General features: G+C 48.7%; 1 protein-coding gene across 1 annotated transcript; it reads left to right on the plus strand.

Annotated features, from left to right (window-relative positions):
• The first annotated feature begins 3,049 nt into the window (after positions 1 to 3,049).
• Tor3a (torsin family 3 member A) lies at positions 3,050 to 23,994 on the plus strand. Its single transcript, XM_055624636.1, has 6 exons — positions 3,050 to 3,475; positions 3,866 to 3,979; positions 7,170 to 7,435; positions 9,998 to 10,176; positions 22,387 to 22,511; positions 23,048 to 23,994. The coding sequence occupies exons 1-6, from the start codon at positions 3,139 to 3,141 to the stop codon at positions 23,296 to 23,298; spliced, it is 1,272 nt and encodes a 423-aa protein (XP_055480611.1). The 5' UTR covers positions 3,050 to 3,138; the 3' UTR covers positions 23,299 to 23,994.
• Positions 23,995 to 25,276: the final 1,282 nt, after the last annotated feature.

The raw sequence follows: 25,276 nt of genomic DNA on the forward strand, positions 1-25,276 counted from the left end.
ACTAGCCCATAACTTAAAATAACCCCTTGTACTCCATTCTGCCACGTGTCTGGTTACCTGAGCTCAGGTACCATGCGTTCCATCTTCCTTACATCTTACCAGCTGAATCTCCCATGCCTGTCTCTCCCCCACAATCCCTCTGCCTACCAGACATTTCACCTCCCATTTCCTGCCTAAGCTATAGACCATAGGTTTTTTAATCAACAGGTGTAGCCATATAATACACAAGAGATTTCTTCTACAAGGTAGCAAGAACGAGAGTGGAGTTCACAGCACCTCCATTGAAGAAGGAGATATACTGGTCTAGATTTAATGGGTGTGTACAGCCTCTAGCTGTAAGAGGCAGAAGGAGTGCCATTTGAAGCCGACCTAGTCTATGTGGTGAGTTCCAGGCCAGCCAGCACTACTATAGTGAGACCCTGTCTCAGCAATGATGAGATAAAAACCCCATGACTCCAGAAATAGGGTGCTGCAAACTCAGAAGATGCAGGGCCTCTTGGGCCTGCACTCCTGCCCAGTGCCTGGTCCACGTTTCCTGAGGTCCTTGTATTACCTGGATATACCCTCTCTTGAAAGAACAGTCACAGACAATGGGGACTCCACAAGTGCTGTTGGCCACCGAAGTGGACTGGAAACTTTCATGTGTTCAGAGTTTGTTTATAGAGATAAAAGAGACTTGAGTTGTTCCCCAGAGATTGTTTTCAAGGCAAAGGGTTCTGGTTATCTTCAGGGGGTTGGAAGACCCCCTTTTGAAAAGTGAAGTCCCATGCAGATAAAGTCATTAAGAGGGTACGCCTTTTCTCATGTTGCTTTTAATAAAATCATTCTACCAGTAAAGACTTAAGAGCCAGATGCTGGGGGGAAAGCCTGCTAGCTCAGAGAGGCAGAGAAAGCACCCAGCTGACCTTCCTCCTCAGCCAGCATCCCAGAAGGAATGACCACTCTCCCACACCATCTCAAACAACCTCCTTTAAACTGAATATCCCTCCCTTCCACTTCCTGTGCACCTCTCCATCCATTGTCCTTCCTTTTACTCTCTGAGTGTAATCCTATGTTCGCTTCCTGTCTGCTGGTGGCTTACTTCCACCTCTTGACCTATGGTGACTTTACTTAATCCCGTTTACAATATTCAAGCAGAAAGCCCTTGGATTAAGGGTGTGTGCTAGGGCTGAGCAGCACCACAACTAGAAACAGGTATTTCTAGTAAACAACACAATCTCAGGGTTCACAGTGTGATCAGATGCCCTGCAGCACTCTTACATGTACCTGTCACACACATGTGTTGACTCAGTAAGTCTGGGGTCTCACACTTCAGATTCTGCATTTATGACATGCTCGCAGGCAATGCCAGAGCCTTGGATCTTTGGACTAGTCTCAAACAATGCTGAGAGCTCATAGCCTCCTGTAGTTCCCACAGTGGCCTCTAGATGTCCCCATCCCCATGAGCCTTTACAGCCACCAGCCCCAAACCCTGATCCAAACACTGATACGTGGATTTGTTGATTCAGTGTGGGGCTGACTTCTTGGTGAACCACCTGCCTCAAGTTTTGTTTGTCTTATTTTTGTTTTGCTTTGAAAATGTCTTGAAATCAGGGCAGTCTAGGGATCTCCCGGTTACTTTATCTGCAGTGAAATGCTAGGTGCCCCCCAAAGGGTGCCCAGCCGAGATGGTTATCCTACAGTCTTAAAATTTGGGTGCTTTTGTCAGACTTCTTTTAGGTTTTTTTTTTTTTTTTTTTGGTTGAAGTTAGCACATAAGCAGGCCCTGTACCAGAACACTAGCCCTCTTTTACACCATAATTACCAGTAAACACTAGGAAATAATAAATGCTGGTGTTTTATACATTCCATATCAATGCACATACTTGCCACATGAGGAGATAATACTACCCATGAGTGTGAAACATTAATTTGACTCCTCCTCACAGGGACCCGAGGACGTGAGTGTGGGTGGGACAGTCAACGCATAGAACAGTCAGGTGACACCTAAGTTCTCCGTAGGTCAGATGATCAGTAGGCCTGGTTGGTGGTGGCACAAGCCCTTTAAATCCCAACACGCCCGGAGGCAGAGACAGGCAGATCTCTGCGATTCAGGCCAGCCTGGTCTACAGAGCGAGTTTCAGGACAGCCAGGGCTACACAGAGGAACCCTGTCTCCAAAAATGCAACAAAAACCCCAAACATAATCAGTATGTTAGACTGTCATGCGTACTCAGATATTTATTGAATGAGTTAGTATTATCAAGTAAGTACAAAAGTGTGTCGGTTTCCTAACAGATAACACAGAAATTAGCAAGGAAATCTCCAGTTTGCTATTTACAGGCCTCTGGAGAAGGCGAGCAGCGCGCATCACGGCAGGAGCACCTGCTCACCCACAATCCTCTTCCGGGAACATGCCCCCTCCCCCGCAAAAATCCAAAGACCCACTCCCAACTAGGGCTCAGCTCTGACTAATTTTACCACCTCTCCCATGATGTCAAGCTGGGGACCAAGCCTGGGTTCTTTGGTGTTTTCTAAACATAGACACGGTCTCACTACGTAGCCATAGCTGGCTGGAACCTGGTATGTAGACCAGGCTGGCCGTGAACTCACAGAGCTGTGCTGGCCTCTGCCTCCTGGGTGCTGGTATTAACGGCTTCGTAAACCTAGCTGATGGGCAACCACGTAGCCTAACTTCTGTAATTCTCACGTGACGCAGTAACCCGGGGGGTTTCCAGACCTCAAATCCTCCCTGACCTGACTTTTCCTGGCTTCTGCCAGACTGGCACCCATGAAAGCCTGCTGCTGCCTGCTCCAGGGGCGACCTTGGCCGCCCGGCTCTCCACCCGGCAGACTGACTGCCAACAAAACTGCCTGCTGGCCGATTTCAACACCTTCCTCGTTGGCAGAAAGCTGACCTCTACGAGGGCAGGGCTCCACAGGGAGCTCTTATGCGGGAGGCGCAGCTGGAGGGTTGGCCGCGGCCCTTTTGGGGCCTGCTGGCACCTTCCTAGGCCACAGACACGCCGCAGAATAGGCCGTGTCGGGCAGGGTGGGCTGGGGCTCAAGACTGAGGATTCTTGCGGATCCGGACAGCAGCCTGAGTTTCGGTTCCGACTTCAGCGACTGGCTCGGCCTCCTCAAGGGCGGGCCGGTCACCATGGCGACGCCAATCCTTGGGCCGCTCCGGCTCTTGGGTGCGGGTGGGTCCCGGGTCTCCGGACTCCTCCAAGCGGAAGCGCTCGAGGCGGTCATGCTTCGTAGCTTGCTCTGGTTACTGCTGCTGCTGCCGCTGCGCCCCCCGGGCGCGCAGGGCCACCAAGGTGCCAGGACGCCGGGGCAGGAGGCGGAGGATTCGGCCCCTTGGCCGAGCATCCAACGCCTGCAGGAGCAGCTGAGGACAGCCGGGGCCCTCTCCAGACGGTACTGGGCGCAATTCAGCTGCGCCCTGTGGCCCGATCACTGTGAGGACCCGGACACCCCCTCGCCGCCGCTGGGTAAGAGCGATCCCCGCCTCCCACCCCTCGCCCACCCACCAGCTTCACTTTTCCGCCCGGCGTCACGCACCCGGCCAGAGCAGCGGATCAGGGGGCCTGGTCACCGCGCCCCACCTCCGCGCAGACCCTGGTGCAGGGGTCTGGCTGCTCTGCTGCTCTCACCTGCCCCATTCCTGCCGGGCCGCCTTGTTGATGGCTTAGGGAAAGTCCTTTGTAAACATCCCTGGCGACTGTCCCCATCCCCAGACACTTTCGCTTCTGCGGCTCCTGGAGGCAGTGCTGGAGCACACCCCGGCTGTGAGATGGGAGCTGAATTCTAGTTTGGGCGCTTTCACTGAGAAACCTCAGGGGTGTCTCCTTCATCACCGTCTGAGAGCATCCTCTTTCCAGGCTGGAGCCTTCCTTTGTGGGGCCGGAGGTCGCTGGATATGCTCACCACGTGGTTCTGCCGCTTTCACGACTGCTGCAGCGGCGGGGATTGCAGGATCTCCAACAACTTGACAGGTTGGAGCTGATTTCCAGGGTTCAGGGATCGAGGGGAGGGGGTTGGAGACTGGTGAGAAACTTACCCCTCAACTTAGAGGTCTGGTGTGCAGTTTGAGGCGCTCTCTGACAAGACTTTGAACTCCGTGATTTTCAGAAAGGACACCCTCCTCAGTAGGAATGACAGGGCACCAACACTGAGGGTGTCCTCAACGGATGTTACATTCTGTCATCTAGGAACAAGTATGGAGACACTTAGATCGGGAGCAAGAAGCCCCTTGCCTTATTCCCACCGCACTCCCGGTGCCCCCAGTGCTGGGGACACTTTTTACCTTTAGTTTAAAGTTGCAGAGTTTATGACCTACGGGAGCTGTGGATCTGTGCCACCCAGCTAAGACAGGTGGCAGGAGACACTGAGATGTAGGCCCGGCCCGTCACCATCTGTCCTTGCACTCGTGAGGCACCATCCCTGGGTGGGGTCTGAGGATGAATTCTCGTCTCTGTTGAGCCCCACTATGGACCCGGCCCTGTGCTAAGAGTTCTGCAGAGACTGAGTCAGAGTGTGACACAGCCTCCCTCCAACCCTTTCGGGACAGTTAGAGCCAGAACAGGAGTAGTAAGCAACCTCTCTGTAGGTGGGTGAGAGCACGGAGCCACAGAGCTGATCAAAACGTTGTGGTTAAAGTGTCCCTCAGGGCTGGAGAGCTGGCTCAGCAGTTATCCAGGACTTCTCCTAACAGAGGACCTGTTCAGTTCCCACCACCCACACAGGCAGCTCACAACTGGCTATAAGTCTGTTTCCAGGGGCTCTGACACCCTCTTCTGCTTCTGCAAGGCTGCTGTGCCCATCTTCACAAGCCCATGACCACACACACAGGGACACACACATACCTAATTAAAGAAATAAGTTTTTGTAATTGTTGGGGTTTTTTTTTTTTTGAGGCAGGGTTTCTCTGTGCAGTTTTGGCTGGCCTGGCACTCACTGTGTAGACGAGGCTGGCCTTGAACTCAGAGCTCTGCCGGCCTCTGCCTCCCGAGCGCTGAGATTAAAAGTGTGTGCCACCACCACCCAGCCAAAAAGAAAAAGAAAATTTTAAATGTTATTTTCTAGGGGTTGGGAGATGGACCACCCCTAGGGTGGTCCACAGAACCCACAGGGCAAGCATGATGATGTCTGAGTTCTGATCCCCAGCACCCACGGAAAAGCTGGGCACAACACGGCACACCTGTCACTCACCCTAGTGTTGGCAGAGACAGGTGGATCCCTGAAGCCTCTTAGACAGTCAGATTGATGAATCCATGACTAAAAAAAAAAAAAAAAAAAAAAAGAGCAGGGAGTGGTCACACACCTCATGTTCACCTCCACTTTCAGGCACGCATGCACACCCACATGAACACACACACACACACAGTGTCCCTTTCTAGTCCCAGTGTGGAAAACTGAGGTGGGAAGGTGATGAGTCCAAGGTCAGCCTCGGCTATGCAGAAAGACCCACTCTCAAAAAAAAAAAAAAAAAAAAAAAAAAAAAAAAAAGGCCCCTTCCCAAAGGTTTGACAAGGAGGGTTCTGGGGGGGGGGGGTAACCTGGGCTTCTTGGTTTATCTTGTTAGAGCAAGGCTGCGAGGGAGCGAGGAGGGGTGCTGCATCCCGAGAGAAACAGAAGGCTGTTTTCCATTCTAGAAACCGGTTCGTTGGTGTGTAACCAATATAACACACTCATGTGTGAAAATCGCCCTTGCAGAGAGCCTGCACCCCTCAGCCCAGCTGCAGGCAGAGGAGCCACTGCTGCATTTTTTATTAGGCGGGTCTAGCGCAGGTGCCCGTGGCTTGTGTTTGAATGCTCCAGTGCGGCAATTAGCGTGACTTGCAAAACCTGTTCTGACGCAGGCCCAGTGCTTTAAGTCCTTTGCAGAATTTCTGGGTTCCCCCAGAAGCAGTTTCTTACCTGGAGTTTGCCTGCAGTTCTCCCCTTGTTTCTTGCGCCTTGAAGCACAAACTAGACATTAGGTTACTTGATGACAAGAAGTGCCAGGGGCTCTGAGTCGGGCTCAGTCGGGACAGTGCTTGCCGCTCGAGCTTGAGGCTCTGAGCTCTGTCCCCAGCACCCATGTAAAAGCCAGGCGCAGTGCACACTTCCTGGGACAGAGAACTGTGACAGGAGGATCCCTGGGGCTGGTGGGAAAGTCAGTCTAGCGAAACCCGAGCTCCAGGTTCCACGAGAGACCTCGACTTAAAAAAAAAACAAGGTGGAGAGTGACTGAGGAAGATGCCTGATGCGAACCTCTGGTCTCCACAGTCCTGTGCACGATGTATGTGCAATTCCCTGCACACATACAGGAGCACGGACACACCCACAGAGAGAGAGAGAGAGAGAGCAAGAGAGAGAGAGAGAGGAGGAGGAAGGAAAGGTGGAGCAATCACGCTCAGTGTGTCGAGCACGGTCTAGCACGGAGTGGAGTCTCAGGCCACAGGCAGGTCAGGAAGTCTGAATGCAGCTTTACAACACGTCAATACACTCTCCGATTTTTTTTTGAGACAGGGTTTCTCTGTGTAGCCCTGGCTGTCCTGGAACTCTGTAGACCGGACTGTCCCGGAACTCATACAGATGCCCTGCCTCTACCATTGCACCCGGCTTGCACTGCTCTCTCCTCAGACCACGGGCTGCCCCTCAGGCCTGGAGATCCACATTTACACAGCCTAGTTCTGATGCCAGTTTTCCCTTTGCGGCACCAATGGTTTTGAGATGAAGCAAAGTAATGGCAATGTTTTAAAGTAGACTGTCACCTGCCAGTGTCCCCTCTGGGTTGGCTCCAGGTAGCTAGCCAATCGGTGTTCATAGGAGGGTTATAGCCAGCCTGGACCCCAGCTAGCAGCACGGCCTCCAAACTGTGCCCCTTCAAGGGGGAAAGGAAAGCAGGCCTGGCTTTGGGACGGGACAGACAGAGAAGGTGAACCCCCTTGAAATGTGGCAGGGCCCTCCACACTGGCCTGTCCACCCAGTATCCAGAGTGGGTAATTCTGTTCTCCCAGGGCCCAATCTTGATTTCTCAGATTCTTCAAAAATGGCCATTGACTGGCATGTGCCGTGAGGTCTGACTTCTTGCTTCTTGTTGCACGGTCACAGGGGCCAGATGGTGGAAATCCTGGGGTGTGGAGGGGAAGGGCTAAACATGTCCTGTGCCCCTCACTGTCACCTCCGTCCTCCTGCCAGGCTTAGAGTCAGACCTGCGGGTGCGGCTGCACGGCCAGCATCTGGCTAGCAAGCTGGTCCTAAGCGCAGTGAGGGCCTACCTGGAGGTGCCCCGAGCGGGCAAGGCCCTGGTGTTGTCATTCCACGGCTGGTCTGGCACGGGGAAGAACTTCGTGGCGCGGATGCTGGCGGACAACCTGTATCGGGACGGGATGAGGAGTGACTGTGTCAAGACGTTTATCTCCACCTTCCATTTCCCTCACCCCAAGTTTGTGGCCATGTACAAGGTGAGGGGCCCGGCGGCCCGGCAGGGGAGGGCCCGTGCCGAGAGAGGGTAAACTGGTGCAGGATGGGGCAGGCAGCTGCGGAAAGGAAGCTGGGGCAGCAGCTGTGACAGGGCTTTTCGGGGTCCCGCTTGTGGTTCAGTAATGAAGCCCCCTCGGAGACATCTATACAGTTTAAGGGGCCTTTCTGCCTGGGGCAGCCTCTCGGCTAGCCCCTAACTTAACCTGACTTCTGGGCCACTGCGGCCCCGCCATTGGCTCTCTACTTCTTACTTCTTCCATCCATGCTTCTGTCTCCTGCCTCTGTCCATCTGCTCCGGTGTCCTGCTGGACCTTCTGTTCCCGCTCCAGCCAGCCAGCTGTTTATTTAACAAAAGCCATAGTTTTCTCTTGTTACAAAAAAAAAAAAAAAAAAAGGCTGTTAGAGTGGGAGAGGTTCTACCGCTTATTCATTCTGAGTCAACAGCGGGGCCATGCCCAGTCTGCATTTTAGTGTTGCCTTTGGTGACCTCCCCCTCCGGTGACCTCCCCCCATGGCAGCTGGCTTTTCCCTCTCTTTGGGCAAGTGAGGAGGTGACAGACAGGTAGTGGGCCAGAGAAATGACGCTACCAAATGTCCTGCCAGCATTTGGCAGTGCCTTGAAAATACAGGGGCACACCTACATAGCCGTTTGATACAGTAGGCGTGGGCGTAGGTCACCCCAAAACCCCGCCCTCTCACAGAGGCAGCCCAGAGCGCCAGGAGGGAAAACTTACATTTTTAGAACACTCTGGAACTATTTCTATGACAGCTGCACACTGGAGGCCAGGCACAGCACCGACAGAATCACAGGGCGGGAGTTTTGAGAGAGGTTTGAGTGTGTTAAAAATAGTGAAAAGTAGCTGGGTGACACATACCTATAATCCCAACACTCATTGGCTATAAGGCAGGGACATCTTGCGTTCAAGACCAGCCTGGGCTGCACAAAGAGATCCTGTCTATGTCCAAGGAGAAGAGGCTTTACCATCCCCGCACCTAAGGCCACTGCCTCCTTAGCTGGCCACAGTTGGCCTTCTGTGGTCCTGCCCTTTCCCGAAGTTTCTCACCATTGTAGGTGGATTAGGCGGAAAGGGGAATGGTCTGTGGGGTTCTGTCTGACTTTCTCCAGATTTACCCTGGGCTATGAGTGTGTGCCTGGGCCTTCCAATTGTGCCTGCCTGGATTCAGGCAAGAGAGCTCCAGTTAGCGATGATACCAGCTTGTGCCTTACGAATGGGGAAGTAAGGTGGCCACAAAGGCGTGTGCTCAAGACCTGGCTTAACTGGCTTCTTTGTTTTCTTTTCCCCCCTCGAATATATCACTGAATAATGAAAGCAACAATTTGAGGGATTTTTTTTCCTTCCATTTATTTATTTGGTTTTCTTTCTTTTTCTTTTAATTTTATTTTTTTCTTATCAGTTACATTTTATTAACTCTGTATCCCAGCTGTATTTTATTTGGTTTTCAAGACAGGGTTTCTCTGTGTAGCCGTGGCTGTCCTGGAACTCACTCTGTAGACCAGACTGGCCTCGAACTCACAGAGAACTGCCTGCCTCTGCCTCCCTGAGGGCCACCACCTAGCCCCTACAGCAGCTTTTTACAAGCCAGCAAGCCCGACAGAAGGATCCTTTGCTCTTTTGCTATTTGGAGGTTTTTATCATTTACACATGTAGTAAAATTGGCTTGAAAATGAGCAGCCAGCCGTGACCACAGCCGTGTTGGCTCTCAGCTGTAATACTTTGGGAGTCTGTAAACTGGGAAGATTAAGTCAGCCTTGAGGGCAGAGCTTGCCTGAGTCACCTGAGAGTTTCAGAATGGCCTTGGAGTGCAAGGGCTGGGTGACCTGAGCCTCAGAGAGTGATCCTGTCAGGACGTCAACGGTTGAGCTTTCCAGAAAGAATTCTCTGGCCTTGACTGCAGCAAAACTACTTGAGGATGTCAGCTTCCCCACTAGAATACCGACATGTCCACACACACGCACATGTGCGTGCTCGGGTGTCGAAGGGATGAAGATGCCAAGGAGGCCGAACTGCCCCTGAGAAGCAGCTGTGCCCAGCTCTGAAAGCACCACAAAGCTTATGTTCAGAGGAGGGTTCACCGTCTTCTTGTGGTTGGGCCAGCCTGTGCACCAAGGCAAAGCAGGCTGGCTCCCTTGAGATCCCAGCCCAGTCTTCGTGCCAGTGGGCCATTTGCTTTGTAGCTGGCAGCCTCTGGGCCTCGAACCTTTCCTTTATTTCCGGGGGTTCTTGAGCCCCTGGGAAGGGTGAGGAGCCCTTAGCTCCAGGATGGGACTTTTCTTTTGGAGAAGGCACCTGGCTGGTGCTTGTTCCCTGGGCAGAGAGAGGAGCTTCTCGCATCTTCCCAGCAGGTGGGGATGCTGAGCGCAGGATCGGGAGCGTCACCTGGGAAGCTTGGCAGCCTGGTGGGGCCCGCCCCAGGCTTGGCTTTGGTAGTTGTGGTGGGTGGAGCCTGGCCTTGGGTGCCCCACTGCACCTGGGCCGAGGCACGGGATTGCAGAGGTCGGCAGCAATCCATGTCCTGCACAGGAGGAGCTGCTGAGGCAGATGCAGGAGACGCGGCGGCGCTGCCACCAGAGCATGTTCATCTTCGACGAAGCGGAGAAGCTGCACCCGGGGCTGCTGGAGCTGCTCGGACTTCACCTGGAACCGAGGGTCCCCGAGGCCGACCGCCCTGAGCCGCCCAGAGCCATCTTCCTCTTTCTCAGGTGAGGCCTGAGCAGGAGGCTGGGGAGCGGAGGCCCTGCAGAAGCCAAAGCCCCCAGCCTGGAAGTAGGCAAGGGACTCTGAGCTCGCCCACCCTCACCCTCCATCGCTTCCCAGGGACTCTGGGAGGAGTTAGGAAAGAGGAGCTGAGGCGAGGCTGCCTCAGAGGCCTTTTCAAAGAGCATCGGAAGCATAGAGGAGGGGTGTTTTGAGTTTGCTTTTTTTTTTCCCCTTAAGGTTTTCCTACAGTGTTTTTTGTTGCTTTAGATTTATTTATTTATTATGTATACAGTGTTTTGCCTGCACATATGCCTACAGGCCAGAAGAGGGCATCAGATCTCATTATAGATGGTTATGAGCCGCCATGTGGTTGCTGGGAATTGAACTCTGGACCACTGGAAGAACAGCCAGTGCTCTTAATCTCTGCACCATCTCTCCAGCTCCCTACAGTGCGTTTTGATCATATTCACACACATCCAAACCCTAGTTACTAGATCCAGTCCCTACTTTCCTGCCCATACCCATCTAACTTTGTGTCCTTTAAAACACAACAAAAAACCACTGTGACCAATTTCTAACGCCCAGGTATTCTTAGCTGTGTTGTCTTCGCTGGGGCGCACGCCACTTAAACCAAGGGCTACGGGAAGGAAGGACTCTCCCTCTCCCAGTAGCTCCTTAGTGAGGGTGGGACTTGGTGCCCAACTCCCCTCTCCTCAATAGGACTTGGTTTATTTTGGGGCTTGCCCAGATCTTGTACATGTTGTCACAACTGCTGGGCGTTCCTATGCACAGCTGCCCTGCTGTGTCCAGAAGACACCGTTGCCTTGTAGTCATCCATGTTCTTCCACTCTTCCTACTTCCTCATCTGAAATTATCCCTCTGCCTTGGGGGGAGACGGCTGGGCATTTATCATCTATTTGGGGCCGGGTGTATTGCAGGCTTTTACTCTGAGCACCTTAGCCAGTTGTGAGTCTCTGTGTTAATCACCATCTACTAAGGACTGGAGGGATGGCCTGCTGGTTGGGAGCACTGTCTGCTCTTCCAGGGGTCCTGAGTTCAGTTCCCAGCAACCACGTGTCACCACCTTCTATAATGTGATCAGATGCCCTCTCCTGGCATGTGGATGTGCATGCAAATAGAGCACTCATAAACCTAAAGTTTTTAAAAATTACCATCTACTGCAAATAGATGCTCCTCTGATGAGCATTGAGAGACCCATTCGCTATGGGCATAGTGATAAGTTGTTAGGAGTCCGTTTAATGCTATGTCCATTTAGGACTGTCTTGGCCACACTGAGTTTTTGTGTTTTCATATGAAATTTAAGATTCATTTTTCAATTTTTATGAAGAACTGCATTGGAATTTTTAAAAATACTTTTTAAAATTTTATTTGCATTAGTATGAAGGTGTCAGATCCCTTGGAACTGGAGTTACAGACAGTTGCGAGCTGTTGTGTCAGTTCTGGGAATTGAACCCAGGACCTTTGGGAGGGCAGACAGTGCTCTTAAACACTGAGCTATCTCTCCAGCCCCCTGCATTGGAATTTTAATGGGGATTGTGTTAAGTCTGTAAGTTGAAAAGACATGGGAGTATCAGAGTATTACATACTCTGATATCTTATTCAATGTCCTTTTTTTTTTAAGCCTCTCAAAGTTTTTACTGCACACATCTTTTACTTTCTCAGAAGTATTCCAGGATATTTTTTAGGCCATCATTAATGGATTGATCTCTATCTCGGTGTGTTTGACATGTGTATATAGGAAGGCTGCTAATTTTTGAGTGTTTTGTATTTTGCTCCTGTGCTCATCATATCAGCTGTAGTTTTCCAGTGGCGTCTCCGAGTTTTTTATATATAGAATCGCATCGTTGTCAATAAAGATGCTCCGGCTTCTTCTTTTCTGTTTCTGACCCCTCAATCTCCTTCACTGTCTTACTGCTCCAGCTAAGACTTCAAGCATCATGTAAAGCAGGATGGTGCAGAATAGACATTCTTATCCTGTTTCTTATTTTTGTGGAGGTGCTTGAGTTTTACTGTTTAGGGTGGTGTTGATATGTAGGCTTCCTGTGCATGGCATTTCCTATGTTGACGTAGTCCCCTGTATCCAGATTCTCCCAGGACTTTTATCATGAATGGATGTTCATGTCAAAGGCCTTTTCTATGTCTAATAAGATGATCCATCTACTTACATGGTGGATTGTGTTTATTGAGAATCTCTATCAAGGAAATTGGTCTATTCTTTTCTTCTTCCTCTAGTTGTTGTTGGGTCTTTGTCTGGTTTTAGAATGAGGATAAAATTGGCTTCATAAAAGGGATTTTTTTTTTTTCCTTTTCTACTTTGTGGAAATTCACCCATTTCTTTCAGATTTTCCACCTTGGTGGAATATAGATTTTTAGTATAGGCCCTTACAGTTCTCTGAATCTCCTCAGATCTACTGTAATGCTTCCCTTTTCATCTCTAATTTTATAAATTTGGATCCCCCTCCTCTTATTTGGTTAATTTGTCTTTCTTTTCACTGATTCTGTTTTGTGTTTTTGTGTGTGGGTTTTTTTTTTTTTTTTTCATTTCTGTTTCACTAGTATCAGCTTTGATTTTGTTTATCTCATCCCACCTATGTTATTTTCTTATTTTTTAGTTTTTGGAGTGGTGTTGATCTTATTTTTCTAAGATCTTTAGGTGGATCATTAAATTATTAAATTGAGATCGCTCAATTTTTTTAAATGTAGGTACATAAACTTAACTCTTAACTTTCATTGTGTCCCATAAATTTTGGTATGTTGTGTTTTTATTTCCTGGCCATGTCTGTTTGGTGTTCTGTATGATGTTGGTATGTTTTTTTTGGTTTTGTTTGTTTGTTTGTTTTTTTCTATGTTAGCTCTAGCTCCCAAGTAACAAGATGGAGACCTATTACACTTATTAATAGCTTCAGAGCACTATAGCTGGGCAGATATTGATCCAGTCTAACCCGTCTATATTATCCTGGCTACTTCCCAGCCATGTGCCCCATGCTACTTGCTATCTAGTTTAATTTTGACCAGTCCTGCCCCAGCTTTGTCCTCATGGTGATTCCTCCTGGCCGGTCACTCCTCAGGGACCTTCTCCCCATGCCCTCTCTCTTTATGAGACCCCCATATAGGGAACTGCCTACTGTTGGCTCTTCAGCTTCCTTATTAACCAACCAGAGATAATTAGGGAGTAATTTTTTACACAGCAGCAAGACAGGAGATTCCTCAGTAGCAATGACAACACTAGAATCTATTAGCTCACTGATAGTTCAGCTATTAACAATTGAATATACAGAGACACACTAATACAATATAAAGGTCACCTCTACATCTCCCCCTTCTAGTCCAAGAAATAAATGGCTTTTTCTCAAACATCAATAAACTATATACAATAAGAATAATTATGAAAACTATCATATAAGAATTACATTCACAATGTCCAGTCTATTTGTATTTGGCAACCTTGGAGAAAGTATTCTACCATCTATCTTGGTGAGTACAAAGTTCTGTACCTGAATCAGTTTCTTATTACCATCTAAGCCTTTAAATCCTCTAACTTTCTTTTTTTTTTTTTTAGTATTTTATTTGTTTATTTTATGTCTTAGTACTCTATCTGCATATACACCTGAATGCCAGAAGAGGGCATCAGATTCCAGTATAGATGGTTGTGAGCCACCATGTAGTTTCTGGGAATTGAACTCAGGACCTCTGGAAGAGCAGACAATGCTCTTAATCGCTGAGCCATATCTCTAGTCCTATATCCTCTAACTTTCACAACTTGCAATTTCCAGCTTTAAAACATCTCCTTAGACCCTAAAACACTTTCTTAGCTCCTTTACAACCTAAGCTCATATGTGAGCCTATATCTAGTCTTCAGCCCTGCCAGAGACCTGAGAAGGATGAATATTATCTGAGTAAACAGGAAGTGCAGAGCAAGCAGCTTCCAAAACCATAGAAACAACAGAGACAGCTGTCTGCCTGACAGTTACCCAATATTCCTCAGCCATGCTGGGGCATCATCTTCAGCCTCCTGGTCCAGCATATGATAGACTTTTCTGTGAAGCAGGAATTACGAAACACTGCCTGCCCTGTCTTGGCAAAGCTTAGTAATAGAGTTCCCTGCATGTCTTGTTTGTTCAGCTTGGATAGCATGCTGTCTGCAGTTGAAGATCTATGTATCTGTAGTATATCTGAATGGGCAAACATTGCTTGTTTCTATTTATATCTGTTCAACCTAGGAAACATATTTCTGTAATTAACTATAGTATCTAGCATGTCCACAAGTTTGATTGACTGACTGCTAACTTGCATTACTTAATTATCCTAAACAATTTGTAATAGCAGCTTTCAAAAGAACTCGAACTTCACATTGCATTATTAAATGAGTTGCATAAGTATAATACCATATACAAGGGTTGAAATATATATACATGGTATATTCTAGCAAAATACAATCCTAAATCTGTATCAATATACAAGTCCATACCAAATGTGAAATATTTGGCTTGCTAATGCTCTTTAGTCTAAAAGTAGATTCAATAATCTATCCTTTTATCCTACTATTCTTATATCCTACATCTTTTTCTTTTCATTCATTCTTCCCTTTTCCCCCTTAACATTAGATAAGAGAGAAAGGATAGAAGAAAGAAAATAAAAGAGAGAAATCCCTGAGTCCAAGCTCTTATACCTTGTTTCCTCCCTGACCAACACCATTCAACAACTTGCAACCAACCCCACTTTAATGACAAATATCCAGCACCCACCAAATGACCAAAAATCACCCACCCCACATTTTTTGAATGGGGGGGTCATTCTCTTTTGGGGGCCCAAAGAAGACTGGGATAAAGCCAAGGCCTGGGAGAGCTAGCTGTTTCTCTCACTGTCTACGCTCTGTGTGACAGGAAAGTACAGGGCTTAGCTGAAGCCCTGGGTGAAGCAGTCTGTAAGGCTAGACCAACTGGGGTCAGCCTCTTTGAAGCTGTCCTGGAAGCAAGTTTTGATGAAACAGCAGCTAGGCAGTCTGTGAGGCTGGGTCTAGCAGGATGCTGGAATAAACATGTCTCAGCATCTCAGCATCCTCCTTAGCATTGAGGGGGAACCTCATCAGGCTTACTTTAACTGCATTGGTTTCTGGTCCTTTTGTTCTGTAAACATATAAACTACCACAGGTAATATACGTTTTTGCATAAACACAAGTATAGCATGTTCAGTGTGCCCAATTTAGCTAAAGATGATTCACTTCTCTTTGTTTGAGCAGGTGAAAGACATCTGTCTTCATCAGCCAGTCCGGACTGTATAACCAAACTGTAATACAAAATTTCATCCATGCCATATAAAAGGATGGTATGATAAGTCCTGAGGATTCTATGGCCAACAAGGTTGATTGGCTACGCAGAGACATATTCTCATGTCTCAGCCAGGCTTAGAGCTGTTTCCATGTAGAGGGACCATCAGTACAGCAGCACATGTTACCTGCTTTGTTGGTCTATGTTTCTTCCTCTCTGTCTGCAGTCAAGATCTTCATTTTTAGGAATTTGGATGCGATCCAAAGTTTTTCTTCTGTTGATGCAAATAGAAAGCCTCTTTCCCAATGTAACACATTTCCTCTCTTCCATTTTGAAGTTAAGGCATATATAGACATTTAATTTAGCAGTTCTTTTCTTATCTAGGTCTGCTTTATTTTGATCTTCTTTGTCTTTTTTTTTTTTTTTTCTTTTTGAAACAGGGTTTCTCTGTGTAGTTTTGGCTGTCCTGGACTCACTTTGTAGACCAGGCTGGCCTCAAACTCACAGTGATCCGCCTGCCTCTGCTTCCCTGAGTGCTGGAATTAAAGGTGTCCACTACCACGCCCAGCTTATTTTGATCTTTCTTAAGGAGCATGTATAAAATTACAATAATTACTGAACATATAATTATGTTTATGTTGACAGTCAAAACAAAATTATATATGGGGTCCAAATGCCCTCCTCTACAGCATTTTCTTTTCTTTTCTTTTTTTTTTTTAATATGGAAAATACTTTCTTTTTTAAATCTTCCTCTCCTTCCTTTGGAGACTTCAATTATTATTTTCAAAATAATGTTTCTATGATGGTCTATACCCAGTTTCCTTTCTTGCTTTAGCATCTAGGTATATTTTAGGCACATTGTACCTCTTCAGAAGTTTGGGTCTGCCTACCTGTGCCGTGACTAGCCTTGCCCCTGCTTTTTCATTTACCTGGAATGGGCAGTTCTGCCATTGGACCATGGAAACCACAGCTTCTGTGCTTTGGAACCTATTACTTGGCTGGCATGTATTCTACCTCCTGTCCTGGTTATTGAATTAAGAGTGTGTGTGTGTGTGTGTGTGTGTTTTTTTTCCTTTCTTTCTGTAGTGTCTATGCCTATGCACAAAACAATTCTATCCATTTCTCTTTTAATGCTCTCAAACTTTTAATATTATTTCTCTACCTAAGTTTCTTTAAACTCTGGAGCCTGGGAACCGTGTGCTTCAGCACACATTACCGCTCCTGGAGTCTTTTCAGTCATTCCGAGGCTCTGTGAAAGGTGCTGGGCTCAGACAGTGGCAGAGGCTCCTCAGGCCCACAAGTGGCACTCCAGGCTACAGCCTGGCCACTTCTCTGGGTCTGCCATCTGCCATGCTACCTCCTCCCCTTCTTTGTGGCCTGCACTGACGGTGTAATTCTGATCTCTGGGTCTCTGCTTCTGCCGCCTGCAGTCCCAGCCTGCCCCTGGCTCTGGCCACAGCAGCCGGCCTAGGGCTGCACTTCCTCATGCCGTAAGCATAGAGCGCTCATAAGCTTGCCCAAGTCTCACGCCCGGAGCTCCTAACCTTGGCTTTCATGCCTCACGTTGGTACACCAATTGTTGAAGTAAATGTTTTTTCTATGTCTGCTCTAGCTCCCAAATAATGAGGCAGAGATCTATCACATTTATTAATAAGCTTTAGAGTGCATGACTGGGAAGAAGAGATAGTAGGTAAGACTTCTGTTCCCAGTCTGGGGGTCCCAGGTAGAAAGAGAGGAGAAGGTCGTAAGGCCATGAGGACAAAGATGGATCAGGAACAGGCTGGGTAAGACTAGATGGCAAGTAGCATGGAGCACATGGCAAGGGCAGCAGCCAGGGCAGTATAGATGGGTTTGAATAGGTCAGTATCTGCCCAGCTGTAGAGCTCTGTCTCATTCAGGAGCTAGAGTGGGCATAGAAAAAAAAAAAAAAAAAAAAAAAAAAAAAAACCTTTTATTTCAACAGTATGGAATTAAAGACTTTACATCTGTTGTTAGGATATATTTTTTAAAATGCCACGCACTCAACAGATCTGATAAGAGATTTATTTGGGGGAAGGTAAGGGGAGAGGAGTTGGGGCCTAAATGGGCCATGAGGGTAGAGAAAGAGACGGAGATAGAGACAGTGGGAGAGCATGGGGAAAAGAGAAAGAGGAGTGTGGTAGAGGTCCCCGAGAGAGAAGAGAGGAGGGAAGGAAAGAGAACCCAAAGCAGGGAGAGCATGCAGTGATGGGTTGGTCCTTTCCTGAAATGAATCTGCCAGGTATGTCTGCCACACAGATGACATCATAGGTTGCCAGGCAACCTAGGGGCAGTCTGCCTATATGCTAACACTGATACCCATCTCTTTCTTTGGATAAGGGAGTTTTTTCTTAAGAGTTATTATTTTTAAAATTATGATTATGTGCTTTTGTGTGGATATGTGCATGTGATTCCAGTGCCTGCTAAGGCCAGAGGTGTCAGGTTCCCTGCAGCGGGAGTTATAGGAAGTTGTGAGCCACCTGAGATGGGTTCTGGGAATTGAACACGGATCCTCTGTAAGTGTAGTGTGTGCTTTTAACCACTGAGCAGCTTTCTAGCCTGGGGAAGTTCTTTTCCCCTCTATAATCTTGTTGAAAATATTTTCTGTGCCCTAACCTAGGCCTGTTCCTAATCTTGTGCCTATTACTTGCAGGTTTGATCTTTTCTTTAGTCCCAGAGTTCCTGTACATTCTGTTCTTAGCATAGTTTTTGGGTTTGACATTTTCCTTGTCTTGAGTTTTTTTTTAATTTTATTTTATTTTGTTTTATTTATTTATTTATTTATTTATTTATTTATTTATTTATTTATTTATTTATTTATTTTTGTCCTGGAACTTGCTCTGTAGACCAGGCTGGCCTCAAACTCACAGAGATCAACCTGCCTCTGCCCCCTGAGTGCTGGGATTGAAGCTGTGTGCCACACTTGATGTTCTTTCTTCATCTTGATCTACTGCCGAGGCTCTCCTCTGAGTTTTCTGTTTGAATTCCTAAATCTCCCACGTTTTATTTGATTTTTGGCTTTTCTTCAGAGATTATAGCTTTATTAAGTTTTGTTTTTATGACTTTGTTTCCATTATTTCATTCTATTTTGAAATCAGTGTTATCTATGTCATCGATGGTGATTTTCTCAGACATTACTGTGGAAGTGCTAGTTCTTGGTGCAGACTTGTTTCTTGTGCACTTGGGATGGGACCTGGGCATCTGCAGTTCATCATTGATAGCAGCTCTGGGTGTGGGAATCTTATGTCTTTGTTGAGTGTGTGTTTGAAGCTCTGTTTTCTGTTACCCAGCTGGTCAGTCACTTGGCCAGCTGAGACATAGGTTTGAGTCTTTGGACAATTCAGTGTTGAGGTTGCAGTGGGGTATCAGTAGTTCTAGCTCAGCCTGAGCTAAGGGAGAAGCAGAAGCAGACCTTCTTAGGACAGCCTCACATCCGGTCTCCATGATGTTGTGGAGATAGATGCTCAGGATCGTCCTTAAGCAACAGGTACTGGCGGAGTTGGTGATGCAAATCTAGAGTCCTTACTGAAGGTGTTGGGAAGGGATGTGGTGGAAGACAGTCACAAGATGTGTGGTCCCCAGGCAGCTCCTACAGGTGGGTGGAGTTGCCACTGTGGGTCTGGTGCCCTTCCCTGGAGAGGGCATCCTGGGTCACCAGGATGAGTGGGGTTGGTAGGGCTGGATAGAGTTAGCATCAGCAGGCTACACTCACTGCAACAGAGATGTTGTGGGGGTTAGTAACAAGAGTCTGAGAGCACGGATCAGCAATTTGTTCTAAAACCAAGTAGAAGAACATGTTAAACTCCTCCGGATTTCCGCTCTGGAAGGGCAGTCTCTGAAAGTCCTCTGAAAGTGAGGAGTGAAGGGCGGGTCTCTCACAGTGTGAGGCTGCTGGGCAGGGGCAGCTACTCCGACGACATCGCTGTGCTTTTGTTCCATGCACCCAGATCCCCAAAATGGCTCTGTGGAGAGGAAACTTGTTCAGTATGGATACTTCACCAAAGACCCTTGCAGTCCTATTGGTAACCTGTTTCTTACTCCCTGGCCACGAAGCCTCTCTTCCACAGCCTGGTACCTGCTCACTGGTAGTGTGGGGTGGGGGGTGGCGTTTTCTCGGCTTTAGGGTTGCCCTGGGGAGGCAGGAGTGATTTGCTCCCCACTGAACTGTGGAAGGCAGGTTTGGGTTTAGAGTGGCTGCCTAAGACAAGATGAAACACATTTAAGCCACTTGGGTTTCTGCATAGGGAAGGCAAGGATGGAGTAGGGCTGAGGATGTCAGAGTGGTTGTAAGAGAAAAGAGGCATTTGTTAATGTAACTGGAACGCCAGAGTGAGAACTTATCCAGTTCCCACCATATTTGCCCCTTTCTGAGGCAGTGGCCTCAGCTGTCCGTGCAGAGGTGGCTGAAAGGTTCCCTAAGGCACTGAGTCTCCTACCCAGCTGCTTCACAGCTTGGCAAACTCTCTCAGGTGTTGCAATTGCCCAGTGTGACCCTGTGACCCAGTGACCCTCCTATCTCAAGGCAAGCAATTTGATCACTGACCAGCTGGCAGCCGTCCTGCCCTTTCCCCCAGAGAGCTGACCTCAGTGGACTGAGGCCACGTAGCCGTACACACACACACACACACTAGTTCATTCACATGGGTGAAGGTGGAGCTGGGGAGATGCCCCGTGACAGCAGTCAAGCTTGCCTCTCAGGGAGTTCACTTAGCCAAGGGCTCTTAAACAGACAGGGCAGTGATTTCCAGCAATCCCGGTGCAGGCTTGAACCAAGGCCTTCCACCACGGAGTCTGTGATTCAGTCTGCCACAGCCACCCCTCCTGAGGGTGTCCCGAAAGTAGCCTCCTCCAACCCCTTCCTAACATTCCCTGGTGTTCTAGTTATGAGAGATGAGATTCGGATCTCTGGACTTAATTTCTATAATGAACGTGTGGCTGACTAGACTGTAACTTACAGAGATCCATGTATCTCTGTCTCCTGAGGTAATTAAAGGCCTGTGCCACCATACTTGGCTCCACCTTGTCTTTTGAGACAGGGTCTCTCACTGCATCTTGGTAGACTGGCTGGCCATCAAGCCCCAAGAGCTGAAGGTATAAGTGCACACAGCTGTGCCCAGCTCTTCATGGGGCTGCTAGGAACCTGGGCTCAGGTCTTCACGCTCAGGCAACAAATACTTTGTCCACTGAGCCGTTCCCAGCCCCAACACAGCCCACTTAATCTGCAGTTTAATTCTGAAATATACCTGAGACCTGCTGTTGAAATGAGGGCCTGGTGCCTTTCTGCCAGCTCTCTTGTGGCACCTGATGGCAGGCAGAGTAGGTAAAGCCCAGGAGGCCTTGCTTGCCCAACACGGATTACAGCCAGTTTCCAGTGCTAAGATTTTGCAAGAGTGAGCTTTATCCGTAAAACTGACACACAGTAAGATGGGGGCAGCCAGGCCTGGGAAAGAGTGGAGTGCTGACTAGCTGTGAGGAGGGCACAGAACCACAGAGGTGATGCACAGTCCAGGTGGACTTGGCTATGGTTCTGGTTCTTCCTGCGTCTACTGATGACATGCCTCCTTCTCATCTCGGGTCTCAGTCTTCAGGTTCTGCTTATTGGAGACTCTTGCTCCCACTACACTCAGGGGATATTTTAGGTCTGTCCTGAGGAACAGTAGAAAGAGTTATCAGGAGCAGGGACAATGCTGCTTATGTCTTGATTTCAGAGGTGCCAGCTGAAGTGATCAGGGAACCAAAGCCCCATCCTTAGCCGGCTGGAAGAATTCAGGCACTTGCTATATGGTTTCACTAATACTGACTTGCACCTATATGTCTCCCAGTAGAAGACCCAAGTCCCATGGCAAGATTGGACGTGTGTGCCTAGAAGCGGGTTGCTAATGTCTGTTTCTGTTGAGCCGTGGTCAGTGTATGAACAGAGGGCTTTGAAGAACCACCACATGGACGTGAGCGGGCCATGAGCACAGCATGGGGAGTGCACTGTATCCTGACCGATGAAGAGCCCCTAGATTGTCTGGGCCCAGTTTCTTATTTTATGAATGAAGAAACTTGGGGGCCCAAAGAGGTCCGTGATTGAGTCTAGCTCTGTTCTTCCAGGAAGAGTTCACAGCTGGTGACAGAGCTTGTGACGCTGGTCCTTTCAGCATACAGTCAGCAGAGGCCTGGGAGGAATTCAGCGGCTGTTTGGTGCCAGAGTACAGCCCTGCTGAGCTGAAGACACTGTGCAGGCAGTGAAGGCTTCCCAGGCATTGTCCTGTGACAGATACAACCTGAACCATGGTAGGACAACAACACTGGTTGTAGGCAGCACAGTCAGGCAGTTCAGGAGGAGGCTGCAGGTAAATGTGCAGACTGCGTGCAGAGTGGGTCCCTGGGGCCACGCAGAGGAGCAGGCCACTGCTTCTGGGCTGAGATGGGCCGGCATTAGGGTCTGTGACCTTGGAGCTGAGAGAGTCCCCAGAGGCTTGCTGCCTAGTCCAAGGCATGGAAACAGGCCTACTGTAGCAAACCCGGATGTGGCAATCTCTGGTGCTGGGTCTAGGCTTGCCTCCGCTGATGCAATTATGTACCCAGAAAGCCTCCTGACAGCAGGTGCAGAAGTCAGATGAGTGATGTGAGCAATTGCTGCAGGCCTGGACAGTGTGCCCTGACGGGAGCCTTGTGTTTCTCCATTAATGCCACATGGCCCTAGATTCTTATTCACATCTGACTTGCAGCTCACACAGAACTTGAGTGCTTCCCGCACTGAGCACAGATTCATCTGGGCTAGGAAAGCAGGGTGGGGCAAAGCAGGGGAGCCCTTCTGCTCTACCCCATGGAGCAGGCTCCACCCTCCAGGAACTGGTGTCAGTGGAATTTGGAATTGAGTATGGGAATCAGCTGTTAACAAGCGCTTGTTTCTTTCAGTAATCTTGGGGGCAGTGTCATCAATGAGGTGGTCCTGGGTTTGCTCAAGGCTGGAAGGTCCAGGGAGAAAATTACAATGCAGCACTTGGAGACTCCCCTACAAGCTGAGATCATGGAATCTGCAGGTGAGTGACCAGTCCAGGCATATGCATAGGCCTTGCCAAGAGCCACAGCTGGAGGCGAATGGTGTATGCATCCAATGTGCGATAGTGAGGGTATCTGGATGGTAGAGGGCACAGGACCATCTCAAATTGTCAGCTTCTGTGGCAGAAGTACAAGTAAGCCTAAACTCCTTTCCTGAAAATGCCCCCTGAAAAGGCCCAGCCACAGAAACAACAGTGGTCCCGGATGCCCATAGACTAGCCAGTTTCCCTGACAGAACAGTGCAGATGGTTCAGCCACCAGCGGAAGGTAGGACGGCTACTTCTTTCCTGTACCAAAGCCAGCCACAGTCGTGGTGCCTGCGCCCTGCCACAACATGCTATAGCCCTACTCACTGTGCTTCTGTGTGCCTAGAGCAGCCACAGCTGCACAGCTCTTGGCATGTACTGCTCCCAGCACTCCTAGAGCTTCTCAGGTCTCACTTTGGGGGAGCACCTTAAGTCTCCAGCAGTGTTTGGTCCCAGGTCAGACTCCATATAACTCTGGGTCTTGATTTCAGACAGTAGCTTTGGCTCCAGCCGCCTCGTGAAGGAAAACCTTATCGACTTCTTTATCCCCTTCCTACCTCTGGAGTACCGCCATGTGCGGCTGTGCGTCCGGGATGCTTTCCTGGGCCAAGACCTCCCATATACAGAAGAGGCCCTGGATGAAATTGCCAAGATGATGACGTACGTCCCCGAGGAGGAGCAGCTTTTCTCCTCCCAGGGCTGCAAATCCATTTCTCAGAGAATCAACCTCATCCTGCCCTGACGGTGACTCACCGTGCTCCCGGAGCTGTCCTCCTCTACCGCAGAGACCCTGGATCTGCCAGACACCTTGGTGTCCAGCAACCACTGCTCCAGCTAGTGTGCAGGAGGCAGTTCTTAAAACCACTCAGTGCCTGAAAGCCCTGCATTCTAGACTTTCTAGAATGTGGGCCACAAGTCAGAAAGCAAGCAGGAGGTCCAAGTACCAAAGGGTCCACAGAATGCTCCCAATGGTCTCTTGGCTCCATAGCTCTTCCTGGAAGGTGGCTAGACTTGAGTATGACCCTGAAGCTGCAGGATTCTTGGGCTACAGAACATGGAAGGAAGAAGATCTGTAGCCCAGTGGGAGTGTGCCCCAGGTGGAGGCTTGGCTGGCTTTGGAGCGGGGGTTGGGGGATGGCGTCAGCGACTGTGTGTGCGCAGATCAACCAAGGGCCTTAGACTAAAGGGTAAAAGCACACTTTCAAAACCTGTCCGTGACAGTGCTGTGGCACATACCTGGGATCTCAGCACTTAGGCTAATACTTCAGGAGGAAAGAGCTCAAGAAACCTGAGCTGCCTGTGGAGTCTGAGACCAGCCAGCCAGGCTTGATCAACAAAAACCCACAGCTGTCTGTAGCTGAGGCATGTTCTGTTCCGAAGACTGAATTTTTTTTAGGTGCCTTGCTAAGAATGTCATATGTGTAGATTAAATTTTGTATTTTTCTAACATCCTTGGCCTTTTTTTTTTTTAAAAGGTTTGTTTATGTGTGTGAATGCTCTATCTGCATGTACACCTGCATGCCAGAAGAGGGCACCAGATCACATCATAAATGGTTGTGGACTGAACTCAGGACCCCTGGAAGAGCAGACAGTGCTCTTAACCACTGAGCCATCTCTCCAGCCCCTCGGCCTCCTTTCTTACTGAGACCTAGTAACTGTACTCAGTACTGATGGGAACTGGTGGAGGCAGGCTGGCACACGCTGTCCCTAGAACTGGTTTCGGTTCACTGTGGGGCCACATCAGCTGATGGCAGAGCTACACCAGCTTCTTACCAAGAGGCTCCCACACCTCCGGGCTAGCAGACACGAGTTCTCCGCTCCAGCTTTGACAAGGAAAGCTGTGGTTCCTGAGGCTGGCATGGGTTGGCAGATTATGCACCACCAGTCTATGACACCTGTGTTCTGCCCTTTTCTCTTCTGGTCCCTTGTCACATTTTTGAAACACATAGATCTTTGTGCTTTGGCATAATCCCCCCTCAACACTCTCCCTTTTAGCTCTTGTAAAATGGACTGTTTCTGCATCCCCCACGTAACAGTTGGTTGTATAGGAGTACTCACCCGCTGGGTCCAAGAGTATCTAGCCCAGCCGTATTGGATCAGTGTAGTTTGGAAGCCAGATCTTGAATTGCAAGAGCACCTCACAAAGTTCAAGGGTTTAGATGCTCTGCTGCCATAAACCAAGGATGGGGATTTAACGATTCAGATTTCTTATAAAGCAACACAAGTGAGCATGAAATGAGACTTAAATTTCTTGTTCAAGCCAGGTGCTGTGGTGCCTGTCATCCCATATCCAGGAGGACAGAGCAGGCCAGGACAGACTGAACTACACAGTGAGAACCAAGTGAACTGAAGCAAAACCATGTAGAGATTGCCCCCCTCCGAGCGGCACACTCTTTGCTCCCACTCAGGACAGACGATGTTGGAGAGCTGAGCAGCTCTTACCTGAGCTAACAGGACTGACCTTAGAAATGCCTCGTGGTCACCAGGGCATAGAAGCAGAAAAGCAGGAGAGGATCATCAGAGACTTACCCTCTTCAGAACAACCAAAAAGGTCAGTGGACAGATTAAGACGGAAAAAATTGTAATTTCTTGAGACAAAACCTATAAGGAAAGCAGTTGAGCAATCGCACCGATACACACATCTCAGAGTAGCGCTGTGCCCTAGAACTAGAAAAACAACAAGGTCAAAATGAGTCTACCATCACGGTGGAAATAAGTGA

This window comes from Psammomys obesus, unplaced genomic scaffold, assembly GCF_907164565.1.
Source record: "Psammomys obesus unplaced genomic scaffold, mPsaObe1.curated_primary_1811, whole genome shotgun sequence".
NCBI classification, from domain to species: domain Eukaryota; kingdom Metazoa; phylum Chordata; class Mammalia; order Rodentia; family Muridae; genus Psammomys; species Psammomys obesus.

Coding starts and splice junctions, on each gene's coding strand:
- Tor3a (XM_055624636.1), top strand. CDS start 3,139: ATGGCGACGCCAATCCTTGGGCCGCTCCGGCTCTTGGGTGCGGGTGGG. Junction 3,476..3,865: donor CACCCCCTCGCCGCCGCTGG/GTAAGAGCGATC, acceptor TCCTCTTTCCAG/GCTGGAGCCTTCCTTTGTGG. Junction 22,512..23,047: donor TGAGATCATGGAATCTGCAG/GTGAGTGACCAG, acceptor TCTTGATTTCAG/ACAGTAGCTTTGGCTCCAGC.